A 23,331-nucleotide genomic window follows, 5' to 3' on the forward strand; every position below is an offset into this window, starting at 1 on the left:
TAATTTATATGATATACTTGTAATAGTAGTAGTAGTTTAAAGTAATTATTGTTTTTATAAATACTTATTGTAAGTATTATATTAATATATAATTATATTATAATTATAAGTTGATTAAATTGATAATATACTGTTTATAAATATATATTTAATTGAATCAAAAAATTATTATTAAAATAGTTTTTTTTATTAATTTATTGATTATTATACTGTAATTGTATTTTTTTAATAAAATATTAAATTTAATTTTTTTGATAATAATAATAATAATTACTTAGAAACTTAATTGTATAATTTTAATTAATCAATGATTTGTCAATTTTTATTTTATTATTATAAAGTATAGTTTTTTTTTTAAAAATATTTTAAGTTAATTAAAATTAATTGATTATTATTATAAATTAACTAATTTTTAAAATAAATGTGCAAAATTAAAATTAACTAATAATTGATATTTATAACTAAATAAATAACAAACTGTATGTATGTTTTTTAGTAATTAAAAAATAAATAAATTTAATAATTTTATTTTTTATTTTTAGATATGTCTTTCACCGAATCTAAAGTTATTTACAATTATAATAATTTAATTATTTTTTTGAATTATAATTGTTTTAATAAATAATTTAAAACAATTATTTATTAAATAAAAAGTTTGTGTTTTATTATTAATTATAAATAATTTATTTTAATTATTAATTAATTAATAATTATCACTATTTATATTTAATTAATTAAATTTATAAATAAAATAGTTTTATAATTATAAAATTAAGAAATTAAATATTATAATAAGTGCACTAAAATAGTAATTAATAATTTTTCTAAATGAAAATATAATTTAACTATAAATTTTATAACTAAAAATTAAAGGTTTAATAAGTTTTGTTGTAAATTTTGCTAATAGTTTACAAATAGTTATTATAAATAAATAAAAATTACAACAACAAAATAATAATAATTAATAATAAGCCTGGCGTTTTTAAACTATTTTAATTTTTGTTGTTATTATTTATTAATTGAATATTTGAATTAAATATATGTTTACAGTTTTACAATTGAAATTTATTTTAAAAATCAGTTATGATTAATTTGTTTTTAAAAATTAATTTTAAATGTTGCGTTAAAATGTGGAAATTGAAAACTTTCTTATTATTTGTTGTTTTTAACTAATTTTTATTTTATAAATATTTATTGCAATATTTTCATTGTTTAAAAAAACTATTAATTTGTAACAAAGATTAATGGTATAAATAATAATATAGTTATTAATTACATATATTTTAAACAATATAAACAATTAAAATTGAGAAAAACAAGCTTTTAATTTTATTTAGTAATACTTTTTTGCAATAATTTTAAAATTATCAGTGTATTTAAAATTTATTTTAATAAAAAATTAAATTGACTAAGTTAGTTTTAATAATTGTTTTATAATTTGTTATATTTTTTATCATAAACTAATAAAATTTCATTATAAAAACATTTATAATTTTTTATATACTTTAATTAAGTATCAAAAAAAATTATTACTAAACAATTATTATTATTATTTTTATATAAATTGTTGTAAAATAATTGTAACAATAGTAAATTAATAGAAAATTATCCTATTTATTTATTACTCAGGCTAAAATTAGATATTTTAAAATATAATTCAAAATTTTTATATTTAAAATAATTATAATTACAGTTTTATAAAAAAAAATATTATTTAAAAAAATTGTTTTAAAAATAGTATAATACAAATAAATGTTAGTAGTTATTAATGAGTTTTAAATACTATTTTATGAATTAAATTTATTACAATATATTATTAAGCTATTATTGTATATTTTTTAAAAAATAACAAATACAATAATAACAAAAAATATTTTATATATAATATAAGTGTAAACTAATTGTAAATATAATAAAAATAAATTGTATTTATTTGCAAAAATATATAATTAGAAAAATTGTTTATATATTCACTAATCTAAAAAAAAGTAATTAATTATTTAAAATTATTATTATATATAAAAATTTGAAATAAAAATTATTTAACAAACTGTATTATCATAATAATATCAACTAATAAATAATAAATTTTAATTTATAAATTAAATTTTTAATAGTAATTATTTAACTGTTTAAAAAAAAATTTGATTTTATAGTAAACAATGTGTTTGCTTTGTTTTTTTAATTTATTAAATAAATAATTTTTAAAAAATATTAATGTAATAATAATTATTTTAGTTTAAAATTAATAAAAATAAATACCAAACGGAGCTTAACCGACGCTAAATAGATAAATTTTTTACAATAATAAATAAATAAAATATATTTACTTAAAAAATTACAGTTTTTTTAATATTATTTTTATTATTATTGATAGTAAAAATCAAATATTAATTATTAAAAAAACATGCTTTTTAATAATTAAAACAAATTATATGACTAATATGATAACTAAATAATATTTTAATAATAAATTACACCATAAAGTATGAATAATGTCACCACTGATATCATAAATAAATAATTTAATTTAATTTATTTTCTAAAATATTTATTAAACTAATAATTACTTTTTTTATTGTTTGATTTGACAATTATTTATTGATTGATGAAATTTGTTTTAAAATTGATTTCATTTATTTAATATAATAAATCATACGTTAATTAAAGTTTTATTAATTTATTTTTTTTAGGATTTTGTGTTAATTGTGGTTAACAAACGAGTTAGTGATTAATTTTGTATATAATTATAATGTTATTTAAATATATATATACAAATATATGTACTGTATTACATATATAGATTATAACAAATTAATAATAATAATAATTATTATTATTATTATGAATTTAATATAATATAATCAGTAAATATTTATATCAAACTGGAAAACAAAATAACATAATTAATAACTAATTTATTATTATAATTATTTAAATTTTAAAATAGATTATCTCGTAAAACAAAAACAAAATATTTTTATTATAATGTATTATAAAAATTATGTTACAAATAGTTAAAAACATTATTTTAAATGCTATTTATAAGTAAAATTATATTATCGGAGGTTAAATTCAAAATATTATTTATGTATATAATTAAAACAACTTTTATAATAGTTATAGAAATTACTAGACTAGACTATAATTATAATTTAATATCATAGCTAATTAATAAACAAATATTTAAGTTAGTTTTTTTATATAAAGATTTTATAATTTAATTAATACAAGTATTTTAGTAAATAATTTTTATAAATATTATACAAATAAAATTGTTGTAATTATAATTTATAGTCTACTAATTAAAGTAGTAAATAATTTCTAGTTGTTATCATTTTTTTGCAAAATAATAGCATAGTAAACAACAATATTAATTAATTATAATATTTTAGTTATAAATAATAATTTAGAAATTGATGACATTTTTTGTTTGTTTTTAAATATTGATTTAATTTTTTAAATATAACAATATGTTAAAATAATATATATATATATATTGTTTTGTTATTTTATTTGTTTATCAAATGATAAATTATATATATTTTTAATTATTTTTATGAATATATATTAAAAAATTTTTTTAATTAAAAATTAAAATCCATATTAAATGTTGACCTAAAATTAAATTTTTAAGATTAGTATAATTTTATATAAAATATCTGACTAATTTTGTTACAGTTTTATAAGTTATAATAATAATAAATTGTTATCTAACTAATGTTTTCTACTGTTAAACTAGTATAACTAAATTAGTAATTAAAAAATTAATAATTTTAATAATTTAAAAAAAATTAGATATTTCTGTAACCGATTATTTACAATTAAAATAATTTAATTATTTTTTTAGATAAAATTAAACTAAAATAAATTTGCTTAGAATTATAATATAAAAATACTTAATTAAAATAATAATTATTTTTTTATAAAAAATACACAATAATTAAATATGATAAATATGATAAATAAAACAATTATTAATTTTGTCAAAATTAAAATACTTATTATTTATTAAATAATTGCATATTATGTTATAATTTCAAAAAGATTATTAAAAATAAATACATAAATTTAATTTTTCTTAATTACATTATTATAAAATAATTTTATAGTAATCTATAAAAATTAAGACTAAAGTTTTAAACTAATATAATTTATTATTTTAAATATATTGATGTTGTAATTGAACAAATTAGTTATAAATACAGTTTTTTTAGATAATTAAATGTTAGAAATTTTAAAATAAAATTTATTTAACAAAAGATACAATTTAATAAATAAAAATTATTTAAACATATTTTATGAGATATTTTTAATAATAATAATAATAATAATAATAATAAATAGATTTTGTTTAATTTACAAAATATAATATCAATTTAAATTTAATTATTATTAAAATGAACATTGGATTATTGCTTTAATGGTTTAATAATTATATTTTAATTTAATTATTAATATAAATAGATAGTATAAAAACAATTATTGTTGTCAAAAATATTTTAAAAATAATAAATATTTAATGTTTAATGTTTAAAAATTAAAAACTAATTAGACTAATATTTTTATTTTGAATAAATAATAAATATGAGTTATTTTATATCTATTAAAAATGTACAGTTAATTATTTTAAAAAATAAATATTTAGTTTAATTTAATCAAAAATTAATTAAAATATATAAAAGTAAAATTATATCATTAAAATAATAAACTGTATAAATACTATATTATATTAGTAGTAAATATATAAAATAAATGTATTTACGTTAATTTTAAATTAGATTTATTTAATTTGTCTAAATTATGATTAATTAATAATAGTTAATAACTAATACTAAAAAATAAATAAATTGAAACCTTATTGTAAATAATTATTTATTTATTTTTTTTTATAAATGAAAAGTGTTTAATAGTTTATCCAAAATATTTGTAAATAAATATGTTATAATATATTATTATTAATTAATATAATAATTATATAATTAAATATCATAATAATATTCAAATATTAAACATATAAATATTTTTTTGTGTATATAATTTAAATAACATAAATTTATATAACATATATAACATATTTATAAAATGGTGTAAATTATAAAATAAAAAATAAAAATAATAAATAGTTTTAAATACTTTTTTTATAGTTTAAATTAATTATTAAATCTCATTAATGTGATTATTATCATTTGGACAAACATTATTGTTGTCTAATGGTTTAATAAAATTATTTGATGTTATTATCAATAGGTATAGTATGACAACTAAAGTTGTCATTAAAATATTGTTATAGATTAGTAAAATCGGTATAATGTCGATATAGTTGCCGATAATCAATGTGTGTTTGTTGTAACCATTAAACCGCTGCCTAAACGTAAACAGTGAACCCAATGTATTATTAATGTCAATGTATTGACCCAATAGTGTATACAGTGAGGGAAGGGTCGATGAAAACCCGCCACCGATTAGTGCATATGACTTATGACACCAAACAAAAAAATAAATAAATAGTAAATTAAAAAAATTTGTTAATTAGTTAATTATAAAATAGTTAATTATATATTAAATATATATTAAACTATAGATAGTACTTTATCTTATAAAACATTTTTATTAATAAAAATAATAATATTAATAAAAATAATAATATTAATAAATAATAATTACTATTACAGAAATATAACCAAAAATATTAGATTACTATCAAAATAATTGTATCTAAATAATTATATTATGAAAATAGTAAATAAATAATGATTTATTGTTTTAGATTAAAAAATACAGTTTTTATTTGGTGTTGAAAAAAATATATTAAAATTTATTTTAGTAATAAATTATTATTATAATTATTATTATATATTTCAAACTAAATTATTACTATTACTATTTTATAAAATATATATTATAAAAATATATATTCAAATTAATAATATATATAATTCATAAATTTTAATTGTTAATCATTACTACTATTGAATTTAATTTAATATACAAAAAAAATCAGTTTTATTTATTAATACAAACATTATAGTTTAATATAATTTTAGTTTAATAAGTTATGTATAATTTTTTTTTAAAAAATGTAATTTAATTTATAGTAAATATAGCTCTCAATGTATATTAACAAATACAGGTATATAATTAATTAATAAAATACTACTAATAAAATATAATTAATTTTTTATAAAAATTATTTTTTTCAATTAAACTTTTCTTTTTACTTCAAAAAAAAATTAATTAATTAATTAAAATTAATTAATTATTTATTTATTAATTAATTAAAAAAAACATACTTAATTTACATTATAAACATAAGTTCCACTATGAAATTAATAATTATAGTAACCATTATTTTGCTGAGTAAGTTAAATTTAAATTTTTAGTTTTTAAATTTAGTTTTATATTATTATTATTAAATGATTGTGTGTCACACACAAAAACTAAACAAAACATTTTATTTTCTAAAAAAATATTTAATAATAATTAATAATTATTTTTTTTGTGTTAAAAAGTTTATTTCCAGTACTGTATCGGTTGGAAACCTTTTTCGTTAAATACTAAAAAAAATGTTAATAATAACGACAACAACGACAATACGGACACAGATGTCGATGACGTTCATCTGAAATCAGCCTTAACTCCAACAACAACAACAAGTAGTGAAATATTTTAATTAATTTTTTTTATATTTTAATTAATTTTTTTTTATATTTAAAAAAATAAATAAAAATAAGAGAGAGAGAGAGAGGAGAGTGTCTTAAACAGCGGCACCGGAGGCAATGCTAATTAATTTCAATTATCTATCAATTAATTATCAACAATAAAAGTGACCAAGATAATTTACACACAAATAAATATAAAGATTGTAATTGGTGATTTTTTTTATAAATTATAAAAAAATTAATTATATGATTGGCCCTATATAATTTAATATACAGTTGACTGTTTAAAAAAATTATAAAAAATCACCAATTACAATCATATATTTAGTTTGAAGTTTATCTTGCGCAACATTTTGCCACTACCTTGGTCAATTTTATTTTTAAAAAAAAATCAAACGTATTTTTTGACACCAGATAATTGAAATTAATAGCATCGCCGGGCGTCGATATTTAAGACACTGTATAAAAATAATAATAATTATTAGTTTTTTTTAATTTTTTTATTTAAAAAAATGTCCACAATTTAAAAATAACTAATTAAAACAATTATTATTATTACGATTAACAGAGACTTTAAAAAAACGACTATTGATTGGCAAACCGCCGCCATTTAAAGTCTTAAATAAGAAACAGTTAACTGAAATACATAACAAAAACGATGAAAAAGATAGGGTTTTGCGATCAGACGATGACGTCGAAGATAATGAAGAAGAAGTTGGAACTGAAGAATCGCAAACTAAACCAACGGCTGGACTAAAGGGTATTATTTTTTATTAATATTTTAATTATTATTATTTAATAATTGTTTTTATTATTATTATTATTAGTAGTAGTAATAGTAGTAATAATAGTATATTATTATTATATTAATTAAATTAATTATTAGTCATATTATTTTTTAAACTTAGCTTAATATAAATTATAATATTTATATATTAAAATAATATAATTTAATTTAACATATTAAAATTAATATAAATAAAATAATTATATTTATAATCAATTTATTTATATTAATTTTTAATTATTGTATTTAAATACAATTTTTTTTTATAAATATTTTATCTTAAAAATTATTTAAATTAAGATTTTCATATTATTTACATTTGACAAACTGACAGCCAAAAAAATTTAATTAAAATTTTTATTATTATTAATTATAAAAAAATAGTTTACAAAAATTAAAAATATAGTTTAATTAATATATAATTTATTTATAGTTATACTATTATTGTCATTGTTGTTGTTTTTAATAGAACAAATTTTTTTTAATAATTATTATAAAAATTAAAATTATTTTAAAAAATTAATTTATTTTTAATTTATTTTATTTTTAGGATTTTTAGGAAAACTTGTTAACAAAAAGAAAGAAGAGTCGCAAAATAATAAGGTGTTCATTGATTTAGAAGAAAATATGAGTAAAACAGAAAAACTTATGGCAAGATTTAAAAGTATTTTTTTAATTTTTAAAAAAAAAAATTCGCTGTATATATATATTTATATAAATTTATATACAGTGTGTTCCACAAATCATTGATCCACACACCCCATTGTATACAACTTATACATAATTTATAATTTGTGTAATTATTGTGTCAATCTTTTATCAATGATTGACACAATAAATTATAAACAAATTATAAATTATGTATTGTTGTATACAATGGGGTGTGGATAATGATTTGTGGAACAAACTGTATATATATATATATATATACAGTATGTTCCAAAAAATCATTAGCTAAATTATAATAAAAAAAATATGATAGTCAATGATTGACACAATAACTTACTTATAAATTATATATATTTTGTATACAATGGGGTGTGTGGATCGATGATTTGTGGAACACACTGTATACTGTATATATATATATATATAAATTTAATGATAATTATTTTTCACACCCACCCACCCACTTACTCACCCACTCCCAACCATACATATATAAATATATAGGGTTACAGGACGATAAAAATAAGAGCTGTTACGGCGAATTAGGCTGTTTTCGTGCGTCCGACTTTAATGAATCGGCCCGTACTCTACCATTGGTACCGATGCCACTGTCGGCTATTGATCCGAAATTTCATTTATATACAGCCGAACACCGGACTATTCCACGAAACTATTCATACAATGCTTCGTCCTATACATTGAAATACAGTTCATTCAATCCAAACTTTAGGACAGCTATTATAACACACGGGTTTCAATCGGGTTATTCACTTTGGCTGGAGGTTTGTTTGTTTTTTTTTAGTGAATTTTAGTATTTTTATTTAAATATATAAAATAATATTTATTAATTTTATTTTGGTTTTTTTCAACAAAAAAAAATAATTACTAAAACAAGAAATTAGTTTTTAATTTTATAACATAGTATTTACTATGTTTTAATTTACTCACTGTTAATATATATATATTTAATTAATTTTTTTAACCAAAAACTAAAAAATTACTTATAATAAAATAATTATTTAATTAATTTTATGTTTTTTATATAGTTTATGAAAGATTTTATATTTTTCAAAAGCAATGATACATTTAATGTTGTTGTTGTTATTTGGGAAAAAGGTTTGTTTGTTTTTTTTAACAATAAAATTATTTATTAATATTGTTGTTATAATTATTGTTTAAAACAAAAATAACTATTCTATTTATCTATCTATTTATCTATCTATTTATCTATCTATTTATCTATCTATTTATCTATCTATTTATCTATCTATTTATCTATCTATCTAATCTATCTAGGTGCAAAAACAGCATATAACCTGGCTGCAACAAACACCCGACTAGTAGGCGCTTGTATAGCACATTTTGTCGGAAGATTACGGGAAACATTTAACGTCACTAACGATAGATTTTGGCTAATTGGGCACAGTTTGGGCGCCCATACCATGGGCTATGCCGGCAAAAAAATACACGATCCCAAAGTCTATCGCATTACGGGATTGGATCCGGCAGGTATGGTATATAAATTATATATATATATATATATATATATAAATAGCCTAGTTAATTTGTAAATCCAATAATATATATACAGTAGTTATGGATACTGTGTGTGTGTGTGTGTGTGTGGAAAAATAAATAAAATATTTATATAGTTAAATAAAATAATTAAAAAAAATAAGTTAATACAATCTTAATTAAAATCTTACCCATTGAATAAAACAGCATATATATATATATATATATATATATATATATATATATATATTTATATAATTCTGTATATAATTATATGTATATATATACAGAATTATATACAGAATTATATATAGAATTATTTACATAATTATATACAGAATTATATACATAATTATATACAGAATTATATACAGAATTATATACAAAATTATATACAGAATTATATACAGATTTATATACAAAATTATTTACAGAATTATATACAGAATTATATTCAATATTATTATTAGTTAATTTCAAAATATACTTTAATACTATAATTTAAATATATAAAAATATATAATGAATTAATCTTAATTATATAATATTTATATATATAAAGGTGTTGGTTTTCATTTTAAAAACGGTGCCTTACGTTTGCATAACAGTGACGCTCAGTTAGTCGATGTTATACATACCGATGGGTCCATATCGTTTACCGATGGTTTTGGTACTAATGAAACGTTAGGACATTACGATTTCTATCCAAATGGAGGTATTTTTTTAAATATATATCATTTATATATCAGGGTTAAGCAATTTAGTGGGGGGGGGGGGTGGGGGTAGACTGAGGTGAAATTTACAAAATTCTCGAAATATCTTGGGGGAGGGAGCGGTTGGTGGGTGTATAGGGTGTTGTAAGTTTTTTATTGCATTTTTTCAACGGCAATTTTTTGAAGAAATTCAAAATCAAGGGGGTCAAAAAAATATTCCCTAATATTCCCGAATATTCCCATGTAAATTCCCACTAAATTCCCACTAAATTCCCACTAAATTCCCACTAAATTCCCACTAAATTCCCACTAAATTACCACTAAATTCCCACTAAATTCCCACTAAATTCCCACTAAATTCCCACTAAATTCCCACTAAATTCCCACTAAATTCCCACTAAATTCCCACTAAATTCCCACTAAATTCTCACTATATATTTATATTTCCAATGTTACTAATGTTACTAAAATGTTTGTATAATTTATATATATATATATTTAAAGGCAATTTACAACCGGGTTGTGCCCCGTCTTTCGGTTTGATTAAAAAGTTGAGTACAATTACAGAAGGAAACGATATTACGTGTTCGCATTCATTTGCATACAATCTGCTTAATAACATAGGTTTGTCTATATATATATATATATATATATATATATATATATATATATATATATATATATATATATATATATATATATATATATATATACATAGAATATACAACATATATATATATATATATAGAATATACAGTTTGTGTGTATACACAGAATATTGTGTGTGTATATATATAGATTCTATATTATAGAATATACAGCGTGTGTGTATATATATATACATAGAATATACAGTATATATATACATAGAATATATAGTGTATATATATATATATATACATAGAATATACAGTGTATATATATACATACATAGAATATACAGTGTATATATATACATAGAATATATAGTGTGTATATATATATATACATAGAATATACAGTGTATTATATATATATATATATATATATATATATATATTTCCATAAATTCAGTGATCAGAACCCCACTATTATTCCTTAAATATTTACCAAATAATAATAATTATTATATATAATATATATATATATGCAAAACAATATATATGAAAACAAAACACTGTTTTTAAAAATTATGCACTAAATAAAGTTATACTCTATGTATGTATGATATTTTTTTTTAGAAAAAATATATATATTTTAGACATATTGTTTTTTTAAATTTTAATTAATACATTAATACATTAATACAATTTTTTTAAATTAATTTTTTTCTATATATATATATATATACCATCAATATATTAGACAAACCGGACGATATGTGCAGTGCTGTTGCCTATCAGTGCGAAAATTTTGAAACATTTATAGAGGGCCGGTGCGCCAGTTGTGATGATAATAAATGTCAGCCAATGGGCCTTAATATGGACTATTGGCTAACAAATAGCATTATCGATGAACAAACTATTGGCAAATTGTATTTTGTGACAACTGCTGCCAAAATCGATGGCATAGACGTTGAATATTGCAGTAATCAATTTTTTTTTAATTTATATTTTTTTTAAAAAAACTTTTTTTTAACTAGATAATTTTTCATGTTTTTATTTTGAAAAAAAAATAAACAAATAAAAAATATTATCTATAAATTTTTAACAAATCTATTGTCTATAATGTCTATATTATTATTGACAATTTAACCCCCGTCCCCCTCCCCTAATACTAAGAAAGTAACAAATTATAGATAAAAAACTTTATTTTATTTATTTATTGAAATTTTTAATATGTATAATTAAAAAAATATTTTTTACTATTTTCATGATTTATTACAGTATTATTAAATATTTTAATATTTAATTATTATTAATCTTTATTATTATTCTTATTATTATTATTATTATTATTATTATTATTATTATTATTATTATTATTATTATTATTATTTTAGTGTATCATTATCAATTTGGTATACATATATCCAAAGACTCTGATTCTTCAACTGGTATGTAATAATAATAGTAATTATAATTATTATTATTATAATCAAATATATATTTTTAAAAAAAAAATTAAAATACATAGTAGAATAATCTATAAAATATCAATATTATTAAAACATTACAATACTATTTTATCTACAGTATATTATTATTATATATATATTTAAAAATTTATATATATAGTTTTTATATTTATATATATACTTTATATAAATAAAATATATACACACTGTATAAATATATAAAGTATATATATATATATATATATATATACTTTATATATTTATACAGTGTGTATATATACAGTATATATATATATAAAAATTATATATATAAATTATATATATATACGGTAATACTATATATATACTGTGTATAGTATAGAAACTAATTAAAACACTGTATTAAAACAACAATTCTTATTATTTTATTATTTTTTAAAAAAAAATACAAATTATTTCTATATATATATATATATATATTGATAGGTGTATTGGTATTCAGGATCAACTCGACGATAACCAATGCCGATGGCGGCGGCGATTATATACAGGCACTGAAAGTACACCGTATTATGACATCAACCGTACAGAATAGGGTCCACACATTCCTGTTGACCACTTCGTTCAGGATTACGAAAATACATTCAATAAGTGTTGAATGGCGCCGGTATAACGGGCACTGGGCTAATGGTAACGGCAGATTCAATAGAGGATTCAAACTAAAGATACCGGTCATCGAAATCAATTATATGAGTAGTATTGATAAAAGGTTTTTATTTTAGTGATTTTATTGTGTGTTTTTATATATATATATAATTTTAGGATATATATAATATAAATATATATAGTTTATATAAGAATATTCAAAATAGGATTATTGTAGGAGAATATGTAAAAATATTTTTGATTAAAATTAAAATAATGTTTTTAGATATATAATTAAATAATATAACAAATTTTTAATAAGTATTATTAATAATAGTTAATACTTGATAATGATAATACTTATTAAAAATTTGTTATATTATTTAATAATATCTAAAAACATTATTATTATAATTATTTTATTATAATTATTATTATTAATAATTAATAAATTATTTATAATACTACCACAAAAAAAGCGTTAGAGACGATTCATCGACAATAATGTGTCCGCAAACGGGACCGCAAACCCAGATCATTGCCAACAAACCGCAGATTCCATACACACAATGTTCGCCCGAATTATCGACCGAATCACGAAAACTCTATTCCCGTGATATGATTCCGTTTACATATCGGGAGGATCTCTGGGCTATTGATTATTTGAATTTATATCCAGTATATCCTAAAATAAAATCATCAATGTTTAGTGATATAAAATTCAAAAAATTGCAATCCTATTTAAAAAAAGAACTAACTGAACCATAAATTTTTTTTTAAAAAAAATTAATTAATTAAAAATTTTATATTAATTATTATCCATGTCATTTAATATTTATTATATTAATATATTATATATATAGTACTAGAATAATGAGTACTAGAATAATCTGCAAAAAAAACAAAAATTTTTGGAAAAAAAATCATTAAAATTATTAAAAAAATAAATATGTTTTTTGTTGGTGTTGTTGTCAAAAATAAATTCCATTTTTATTTAAAAAAATTTTCATAATATATATTTAAAAATTTAATTTTATTATTATTTATTATTTTTTTTTTAATAAATTAAATACATTTTATAATTATAAATATATTTTTTTTCGATTTAAATGTAACACAAAAAAATCAATTATTAAAATAAATAATTTAAATAAATTCATATTTTTTAGAATTTTCATAATTTTTAAAAAAAACATTTATTTTTTAATACTAGTAATTAGTAATTATATATTTAATTGTTTAATATAAAGATTTATTTTTTGTTAATAATTTTTTGTTAATTTGGCTTTAAATGCAAAACACACACAAAAATCAATTACTATAATAAAAGACATATAATATGATATTAATTTTATTATAATCATAATTTTATTGTTATTATTATTATTATTATTACAAAAAAATTGTTATTGCTTAATTATAAATGCATTAGTTAATAATAATAATAATTAAATATATATATAAATATTTTTTATATAATAAAAAAAATTGTGGACTAGCATTTGTGGTAATTAATAAAAAAAATTGTCATTAAAAAAGACACACTAATACACTAAATATTTATAATTAAAAAAAATTATTTTTTCTTTTAAAAAAAATTGTTTGTATACAATATTATTATTAATTATAAATAAATAGCTTATAAATAGATTAGTATATAGTTTTAAAAAAAATTGTTTTGTTTTTGTTTATATTAATTGATCGATTATTTTGTTGAGAAATTAATCATTTTTTTTTTGTTAAAAATAAAGGCAATTATTATTGATATTTTTGATTATTATATACTAAACTGTATATATATATATACTGTAAATTGCAACCAAACACACACACACACACACACACACACACACACACACACATGCATATAATCATCACATTATTATTATTAAAAAAAAAAAAAATTTATGCAATCATTAGTCTAATATAAACAAATTTTAAAAAAAATACTATAAAATACTTATTTGGTACATTATATTTATGATTATCATTAAAACTAAAAAATTATCAAATAAACAAAAATAATGTTAACACACAATGTGCTAACACACACACACACACACACACAATCACAAACACACACACACACACACACATAAAACTAAATTATCAAAATCAAGCCATTAGTACGATATGATTGCCATATTTGTCGGGTAAAAAAAACATATATATATTGTATTGTCTATATGTGTGTTGTTAAACTTCGGTAGCATCGCTGGCCACCCCTTGAGTAGCTATCAAATAGTTGGACGCCTGTCGGATATTCCAATTGAATTTGGCCAACATCTGGGCCCAGTCCCAGTCGCCGGTAATACCGTGACTACGTAACTGTTGTCGCAATCGCTAAACAACAACAACAACAACAAACAAACAATTATTTAAAAAAAAAAAATTAATAAAATTAAGACAAAAATAATAATAAAATTTTTTTTTGTCATACAATGCATTTGATGGCCTTATGAACGTCCCATTGGGTTGAATGCAATATTTGGGCGCATTCTTCGCTTGAAAGGTTAGTCTAAAAAAATAAATTAAAATTATTTTAATTACAAATTATTAACAGAAATCTAATTAAAACAAACAAACAAATTATTACCTCATTAGCCAAAACCTTTTGCATGACTCGCACCTCATCGCTGTCGACACCCTTGGGTTTGCTTTGAAACGACGACTCGAGACTGAGACCACCACCACTACCACCACCACTGCTTCTTGAGATAACTGATGGTCTATCCAGAGATGATGCCAGTGCTGTTGTCGATGCTGTAGTTGCGGCTGATGTATCACTAGTTGAACAAATCACACGATAGGTCTCTACTATAGGAATCCTTGTTGTTGTTGTTGAGCTGCCACTGCTGTATAGTAGTCGGTCAGTGACTGAGGAGGAGGAGGAGGAAGACACCACTGTATCGTGAGATTTCATTCGAGATGATATGATGGTGGCGGCAGTGGATGTAGTAGTAGTAGTAGTAGTGTTGGCCACCACTGAATCACAGTTATTGTTATTATTATTTTTGTTGATAAGTGTTGTTATTGTCTTTGGAGTCATATATTCATTGGTTTGGTTGGTATCGTCCGATACGTCCTGTGATGAAGACATCGTACTAATGCGGATGTTGTCCAATGCTCTCTGCATTTCACTCTCGAATGACTCGCTCTCACAACTGATATCAATACAACAATAACAACAAAACAATTGATCAGATAATTGATCCCAAAAAACACACACAAAATACTTACAGAAAAGTTCGCTGCGGTTTAGGCGGAGGAATGGGAGCCAACTTTGAGCCGCTATTGAGTCCACCACCACTACCACCGCTGCCGCCAATATTATTCAGATCGTTGTTGAGCTTAAACGTAGCGTAAGTGTCCAGAAATGTTTGCGGCGGCTGAGGACACGATACCTGTTTCAATACGGGACCAGTTCTTAGTGGTGACGAATCTCGCTGATGATGATGTTGTTGTTGTGGTTGTTGTTGATAATAATGATAAGTGTGTTGTTGTTGTTGCTGTTGTTGTGACATATCTTTGTCGTCGTTGCTGTAAATAGAGTCGCCATTTGTTGCTCCAGTTGTTGTTGTCGTCGTCGGCATAACCAATGGATAGCGGCGTTGATGTGTCTTCAATGGCATCAACATTGGTCGGGACCGATCTCTCGGCGGTAATGGAAGCTCATTGTTAATACTATCATCAACGGTCATCATTCCGCCGGCGCCGCCGCCGGCTATGGGAACGGGTGGCGGTACACCTGTAGTCAGTAATGGCCAGTCAGTTAGTCAGTCAGTCAATTACAGGTAAAATAATAATAAATATTTTCTATAATAGATATCAGTTTTTCGGCAAATTACCTAACGCCGATCGGGCTGACGCTACCCGCGCCAGACCGGCTGTCTGGGCAGTGGTCGGCAGTCGTGGATTAGAAAAAGAACGATTGCCCCGAACTTTCGATCGGAGAACACCGCCAATGCCGGCCGATCGTAACATTCGCAGCGGATTGCCATCAATACTGTCGACGCCGCCATTGAAGCCATTCATGTAGTTATTGTTGTCATTGTTGTTGTTGGTCTTAGCAGCAGAACTGTTGTCTCCATGATCTGGCGGCGGCGGCGGCACAACAATAGCCGATCCCTTATCGACCAGCGATATGTACGCCTCTTTGGCCGCCGGTGTTATACTTTCGATAATATTGCCAATCGATTCCGTTTCATCGCTGAATGTTCGCCGCTCTTGTTTTGGCGACGATTTTGTCGAAAATTTAAACGAAAACTTTTTCTTGTTCGGCGAATTCGGTGTTTTCGGCGAATCGCTGGTCGATATCGCCGCCGCCGACGTCGGTGTAGTTGTCTTATCGATCATCTCGTCTGCAATAATAATGAATACAAATAATGAATAATAATAATAATAATATAAGTTATGGTCAAAAAAAAAACAACTAACTGTCTAATGTTAGCATAGATCGGGTGGCAATATCTTTGGCCATAGCTATTGCCGAATCCAATTCCATCTGATCGCTGGCCGATATCGGTTTGACCATTGCCTGCTTCTTGCCTTTAGTGGTTCCCGAGTGCTGGGCCGCCTCTTTGTTAATTCTCAAATTGATTTCCCTGACCTCGTTCTTGACGTTTACCGAACTTTCGTTGATGGCCAGCTCCGAATCGGCAATTTCGTTGCTCAGTTCGGGTTTTATTGAATCCAATTCGCGAAATACTTCCTCCACAAGTGACGGACCAAAATCAAGTATCTGTAAAGAGATATCAGTGATGAAAACAAAAATATTGTTTTTTGACAAAAATATAAAACTATTAAAAACTGTTGATCCCTTTCCCTATACCTATACCTATACAACAACCCAAACACTGACCTCAAATGGCGGACTTTCAAGGGCTCCGAACTCGTCTTCGTCGCTAATTTCGTGATACTCGTGACTACTGTCGCCAGAATTTGATGTATTTTTTAGGTTTAATTTCTTCTCATTGGACGACCATTTAGTGCGCGACGACAACGACGACATCGCTGCACAGTTAGCATTGGTGTCGACCGTACCTTTGGTGTTGTTGTTATTGCTGTTGTGGTGGTGATGATGATGATCGCCGCCGCCGCCGCCGCCATCCAGCGATGGCCTATACGGTGCGACAATCTGTTTGGGTACCTGATTGTACTTTCCGTCCAGAAAGCCGACATCGCCGAAAAATGCGCCGTCGGCTCCCACATGACCAGTGTGTACGAGATCGCCCTGAGGTCGGGATATCATATCAGTGCGCAATCGACGCCTTGAACTGTACGGCGACGACGACGACATTGACATCGTATTTGAACTCTGGCCACCCATACCGCTACTACTACTGTTGATTAGTTGACTACCACTGGCGGTACCGCCTGTAGAACGGGATGAGGAGGACGTAGAGTCCAGAAATCCGCGAATAAATTTCGAATGCATCACTTGCGAGGCCAACGATACGACGGCCGCCGTACTGGCCAGTGAGCCGACTCCGCCTCCGTTGTTTGACGATGAACTGGTCGACGATGACGGCGCCGCCGCCGACGGTAAACTTTGCGACGAACAAGTTGTCGGTAAATTTTGGCCCAAATACGATACACAATCGCTTGGATTAAAATAACCGGTTTTACCGTTGTTTAGGGCGCCTGTAGTATACAAACAAACAAACAAAAAGTTTATTTTTACGGTAAATCTCATTTAAAAAAAAAAATTTATAATACCTTTCCATAGAGTACCGGTGCTATCATTATTGTTATTATTATTATTATTATTATTTAAACTATTGGTTGTTTGAAAATAATTATTTGTAGACAACATTGTTGTTGTCGACGTATTATTATTATTATTATTATTACTATTAGTAGCAATAGTTTTATCTAAAACCGTAATAATATCACCGATTTTATAGTCTAATAGCTCTTTCGGCGATACGTTTGTTGTATTACTACTACTAGTAGTACCGGTAGTACTATAGTCGCCGACAGCAGTAGCGGTAGATCCGCCGCCGCCGCCGGCACTACCCTCACAAATCTTGACCGCCTGAACCAATTCGGGTCGACAATCGGGTAGAATCGATACAATTTCGGCAAACCGAGGCCTAGCGGTTGGTTCGTGTTGCCAACACCTGATCATCAGTTGGTAGTACTCCCGGGGACAACACTCGGGCTGTTCGAGGCGCTGATAGCTGGGTTCGTCAATGGCTTCCAGTATTTGTTGCCCAGTTAGGGCAGCCCATGGCTGGAAACCGTAGGAAAACATTTCCCACAGACATACACCGTAGGCCCAACAATCGGACATTGATGTAAATTTCAGATAATTGATACATTCGGGTGCGCACCAAGCGATCGGTAGTTTCAAATTGACATTGAAATTGGTTTGATAATAGTCTTTGCCGACACCCAGTGCACGGGAGAGACCAAAATCGGATATTTTTACCTTAAAAAAAACAAACAATTAGTTTAGTTAACCGTTAAATTAATATACACTTTGGGGAACCGGGATTTATTTATTAGGGACTGATTTATTTATTAGGACAACAATTGATAATATAATACCCGAATACCCGCTTAATATGTATAAGTAATGATTTTAGTAATGATTTTTATAACAACAAAAAAATTAAATTAAAAATAATAATAATTATTATTTATTATTTCATGTATTTCTAAATTATATATTACTTAATGAAATAATTTTTTTAAAATTGATTTTTTTTTTTACTATTAGTCAACAAATTAATTAATATTGATATCAAAACAAACAAATTTTTGACGACAAACTCAATGGTATAGTTTAAAGACAACAACACAACACAACAATTCAATTGAACTAATGGTCAGACRTCAGGACASCTAAACGTATGCCAATCGATGSCAATGTCTCGATGACTGTTGTCATTGATTTTATAATTGAAATAAAAAAAAAAATTTTAACCCATTATTTGTGGGTTAAAATTAAAATCAAACACACACTGATTGATAGCTAACCCCCCCCACCCCTSGACCGCCCCCCCCCAACAAACAAACMAACAAACAAAATATGTTTGGGGGTACCTTATTTTTGGCGAACACCAATATGTTACGGGCGGCCAAATCCCGATGAATTAGGCGCTGATGTTCCAGATAGGACATACCGTCGGCAATTTGTGCGGCAAAATTACACAACGATATCACTGGGAACTGGCAWACGAGTGCCGGTTCTTTCAGRCATTCGAGCAGCGATCGCAGCGGTGCCAATTCGGTGACCAACATCAGGACGGYTCSAGTACGACACCGTACAGACGGACAATGTGTTCGTGCGATATGTTATGCATAATTCGGGCCTCTTTCAGAAATTCCAGTCGGGATGTATCGAATCGTTGACTCGACAGACATTTGATGGCCACTTGTATTCGCTTGCCTTCCGGCGAACACCAGACACCTGTGTGTGTGAGAGAGAGAGAGAGAGAGAGAGAGAGAGAGAGAGAGAGAGAGAGAGAGAGAGACCGATAGATAGATAAATAGATAGAGAGAGACCGTTAGAGAGACAGAGAGATAGAAAGAGAGATAGAAAGAGAGAGAGAGACCGATAGAGAGATAGAAAGAGAGATAGAAAGAGATAGAGAGAGAGAGAGAGAGAGAGAGAGAGAGAGAGAGAGAGAGAGAGAGAGAGAGAGAGAGACCGATAGAAAGATAGATAGAAAGAGAGATAGAATTAGAGACAGAAAGAGAGAGAGAGAGAGAGAGAGACCGATAGATAGATAGAGAGAGAGAGAGACAGATATATATATATATATATATAGAGAGAGAGACAGAGAGACAGAGAGACAGAGAGACCGATAGAGAGACAGACAGAGAGAGAGAGAGACAGAGAGAGAGAGACAGATAGATAGAGAGAGAGACCGATAGAGAGATAGAAAGAGAGATAGAAAGAGAGAGAGAGAGAGAGACCGATAGATAGATAGAGAGAGACCGAMAGAGAGAGAGAGAGAGAGAGAGAGAGAGAGAGAGAGAGAGAGAGAGAGAGAGAGAGAGAGAGAGAGAGAGAGAGAGAGAGAGAGAGAGAGAGAGACCGATAGAGAGAGTTAGCAGACAATCAATSAATCGGKTGGTCACCGGCCAATATAGGCGATGGTGTCAATACATACCCTGTTGGACGACACCAAACTCGCCGACGCCGAGCTCTTTGTTGATGTGCAACGAGTCGGCACCGATGATGGCCGTAGTCGTCGTCGTCGTACTGGTCGGCGATCCTCCCGAAGTATTGTTGTTGTTGTTGGACACCATTGTCTGCTGTTGTTGTCCGTCCATCTGTTCATACGATTGGCCGCCACTGTTGCCGCCGCCGCCGCTGCCGGACGTTGTTGTCGGGTGTTGTCGACGTTGTCTTAGATATTCATAAATGACTTTCATATCCAAACACAAACACAACAACTAAACCAAACAACAAATGTTTAGTCAAATAATTGTTTGTTTGATTCAATAATAATCAAAAATATCACAAAAAAAATAAATAAAATACAAAAAAAACTATTAACTAAAACAACATATAATTGTTTAGTATATGATATATATATATATGTATACACTGTATGTATATATGATATATACTGTATATATATATATATATAATTGTTGTGTCAAAACATTATTACAGTATTATTATTATTATTACATAACAATCAATACATTAATATATAAAACAATTATCGCTTCAATTCATATACAATGTGTTTGTTGTTGTTGTTGTCATTAAGTAATCATTGTTTATATTATTATTATTATTATTATTATTATTAGTACTCATTATGACAATCATTGTTGTGTAGAATAATAATAATAATAATAATATCATAAACTATTGGCTATACATTCAATAATACAGTACTAATACTATTAGTATSATTATAAACAAAACCAAAACAATGATACCTWTTATTTAACTTTTTGTTTGTTTTTRTTGTTGTTGACACTACTCTTAAATTTACGTTTTATCCATATATTTATTGCTATTAAACTGTAAGCAATAAATATGATTAGCAATTTAAATTTGATTAAACAGTTGAGAATGCTTTAAGCATTTCCATACGAACTCCTTAATTAAAAAAAAAAAAAAAACAAAAAAAAAGCGGACCTGGAAATATTTGGGACAGACAGACTTTTAATAGACTATTTAGTTAAGAAATTATTGTTTTGGTTTTGCTTATACTGAGATATTTTTTTATATACATATATATACTGTAGTAAATACAGTACACAAAACAATATACTGTATAGTATACTGTAGTAACTACTAGTATAGCCACCTATTATAGCCCACTATAGGTGCCGGACTATATTTTTTTAACTTTATTTAAAAAATAGAAATTAACTTGCTACTTTAAAAATATTTAGATAAATATAAATGTACTTGATAATTTTTTCTATAATAATTTTTTTTTAAATTTTTTTTAATAAAATATAATTAGTTTTTATATAGACATTTKTTTAAAAAAAAAAATAGTAAATCCGGCAAAATATAAAACACATTATAACAACACTACTATATAGATATACAGTATAAGCYATTATAAATAGAGAGTATACTATTTAATACTGTAATACAGTAAATATAATGGGTATTAAATTTACAGTACATTTACACTGGTTTGTACTGTATATATATATACATAAATACTGTACTGTTTTTTTTTTAAATACATTAATAATACACTTTTTATTAATACATTGACACTGTTTTGTTGGCAATAATACTAATACATTAAAAAGTTTTATTAAGACATTATTTAATAGTTATAATAATAATACTAATAATTTATTTAATGCTTTAATAAACTTTTTATTTAATTTTTTTAAAAAAATTTTTCTGTGTATTTAAATCATACAAAAAAATATCTAATAATAATAATAATAATATATTTAATTCTTTAATAAACTTTTTATTTAATTTTTTTAAAATAAATTTTTCTGTGTATTWAAATCATACAAAAAAATAATCTAATAATAATAATAATAATAATAATAATTAATATATCATTGTTTTTGTTTATTCAGTGTAGATTTTATTTTTTATTTTTTTTTAAATTTTATTGCTGATTATAATCACATTTTTTTTTWAAAAAAAATTTTTTTATTTACTGTATATTATTACTTATTGATTGATTTATAACAACATATATATTTATTTAAATATACAATAGATATACTAAAAATKTTTTTTGTGAATATATTATGATTTTTTTTTAGATAATAATAATAATTATTACGATTATTAAGTAAAGTTATCATGCATAAATTTAATAGCAYTGSTAAATTRTATAAAAATTATAC

At 24.0% G+C, this 23,331-nt stretch overlaps 2 protein-coding genes across 2 annotated transcripts; one reads left to right on the plus strand and one right to left on the minus strand.

The window, feature by feature from the left end:
• Window positions 1-6,311: 6,311 nt before the first annotated feature.
• On the plus strand, window positions 6,312-13,846 carry LOC128957146 (pancreatic lipase-related protein 2-like). The gene is made up of 13 exons (XM_054302864.1): window positions 6,312-6,360; window positions 6,513-6,656; window positions 7,231-7,422; window positions 8,000-8,113; window positions 8,623-8,900; window positions 9,165-9,234; window positions 9,415-9,627; window positions 10,196-10,348; window positions 10,851-10,970; window positions 11,691-11,912; window positions 12,328-12,381; window positions 12,868-13,150; window positions 13,506-13,846. The coding sequence occupies exons 1-13, from the start codon at window positions 6,324-6,326 to the stop codon at window positions 13,792-13,794; spliced, it is 2,169 nt and encodes a 722-aa protein (XP_054158839.1). The 5' UTR covers window positions 6,312-6,323; the 3' UTR covers window positions 13,795-13,846.
• Window positions 13,847-15,059: 1,213 nt separating this feature from the next.
• LOC128957162 (activated Cdc42 kinase-like) lies at window positions 15,060-21,490 on the minus strand. Its single transcript, XM_054302884.1, is given in 11 exon segments — window positions 15,060-15,369; window positions 15,467-15,544; window positions 15,623-16,190; window positions 16,267-16,774; window positions 16,875-17,387; window positions 17,464-17,767; window positions 17,888-18,669; window positions 18,745-19,459; window positions 20,077-20,276; window positions 20,279-20,443; window positions 21,150-21,490. Coding segments are annotated over 11 exon segments (4,245 nt in total). The 5' UTR covers window positions 21,415-21,490; the 3' UTR covers window positions 15,060-15,222.
• Window positions 21,491-23,331: the final 1,841 nt, after the last annotated feature.

The sequence above is a fragment of the Oppia nitens genome, unplaced genomic scaffold, assembly GCF_028296485.1.
Source record: "Oppia nitens isolate AA-2021 unplaced genomic scaffold, nextdenovo-longstitch-racon4-pilon3 scaffold37_pilon_pilon_pilon, whole genome shotgun sequence".
NCBI classification, from domain to species: Eukaryota; Metazoa; Arthropoda; class Arachnida; order Sarcoptiformes; family Oppiidae; genus Oppia; species Oppia nitens.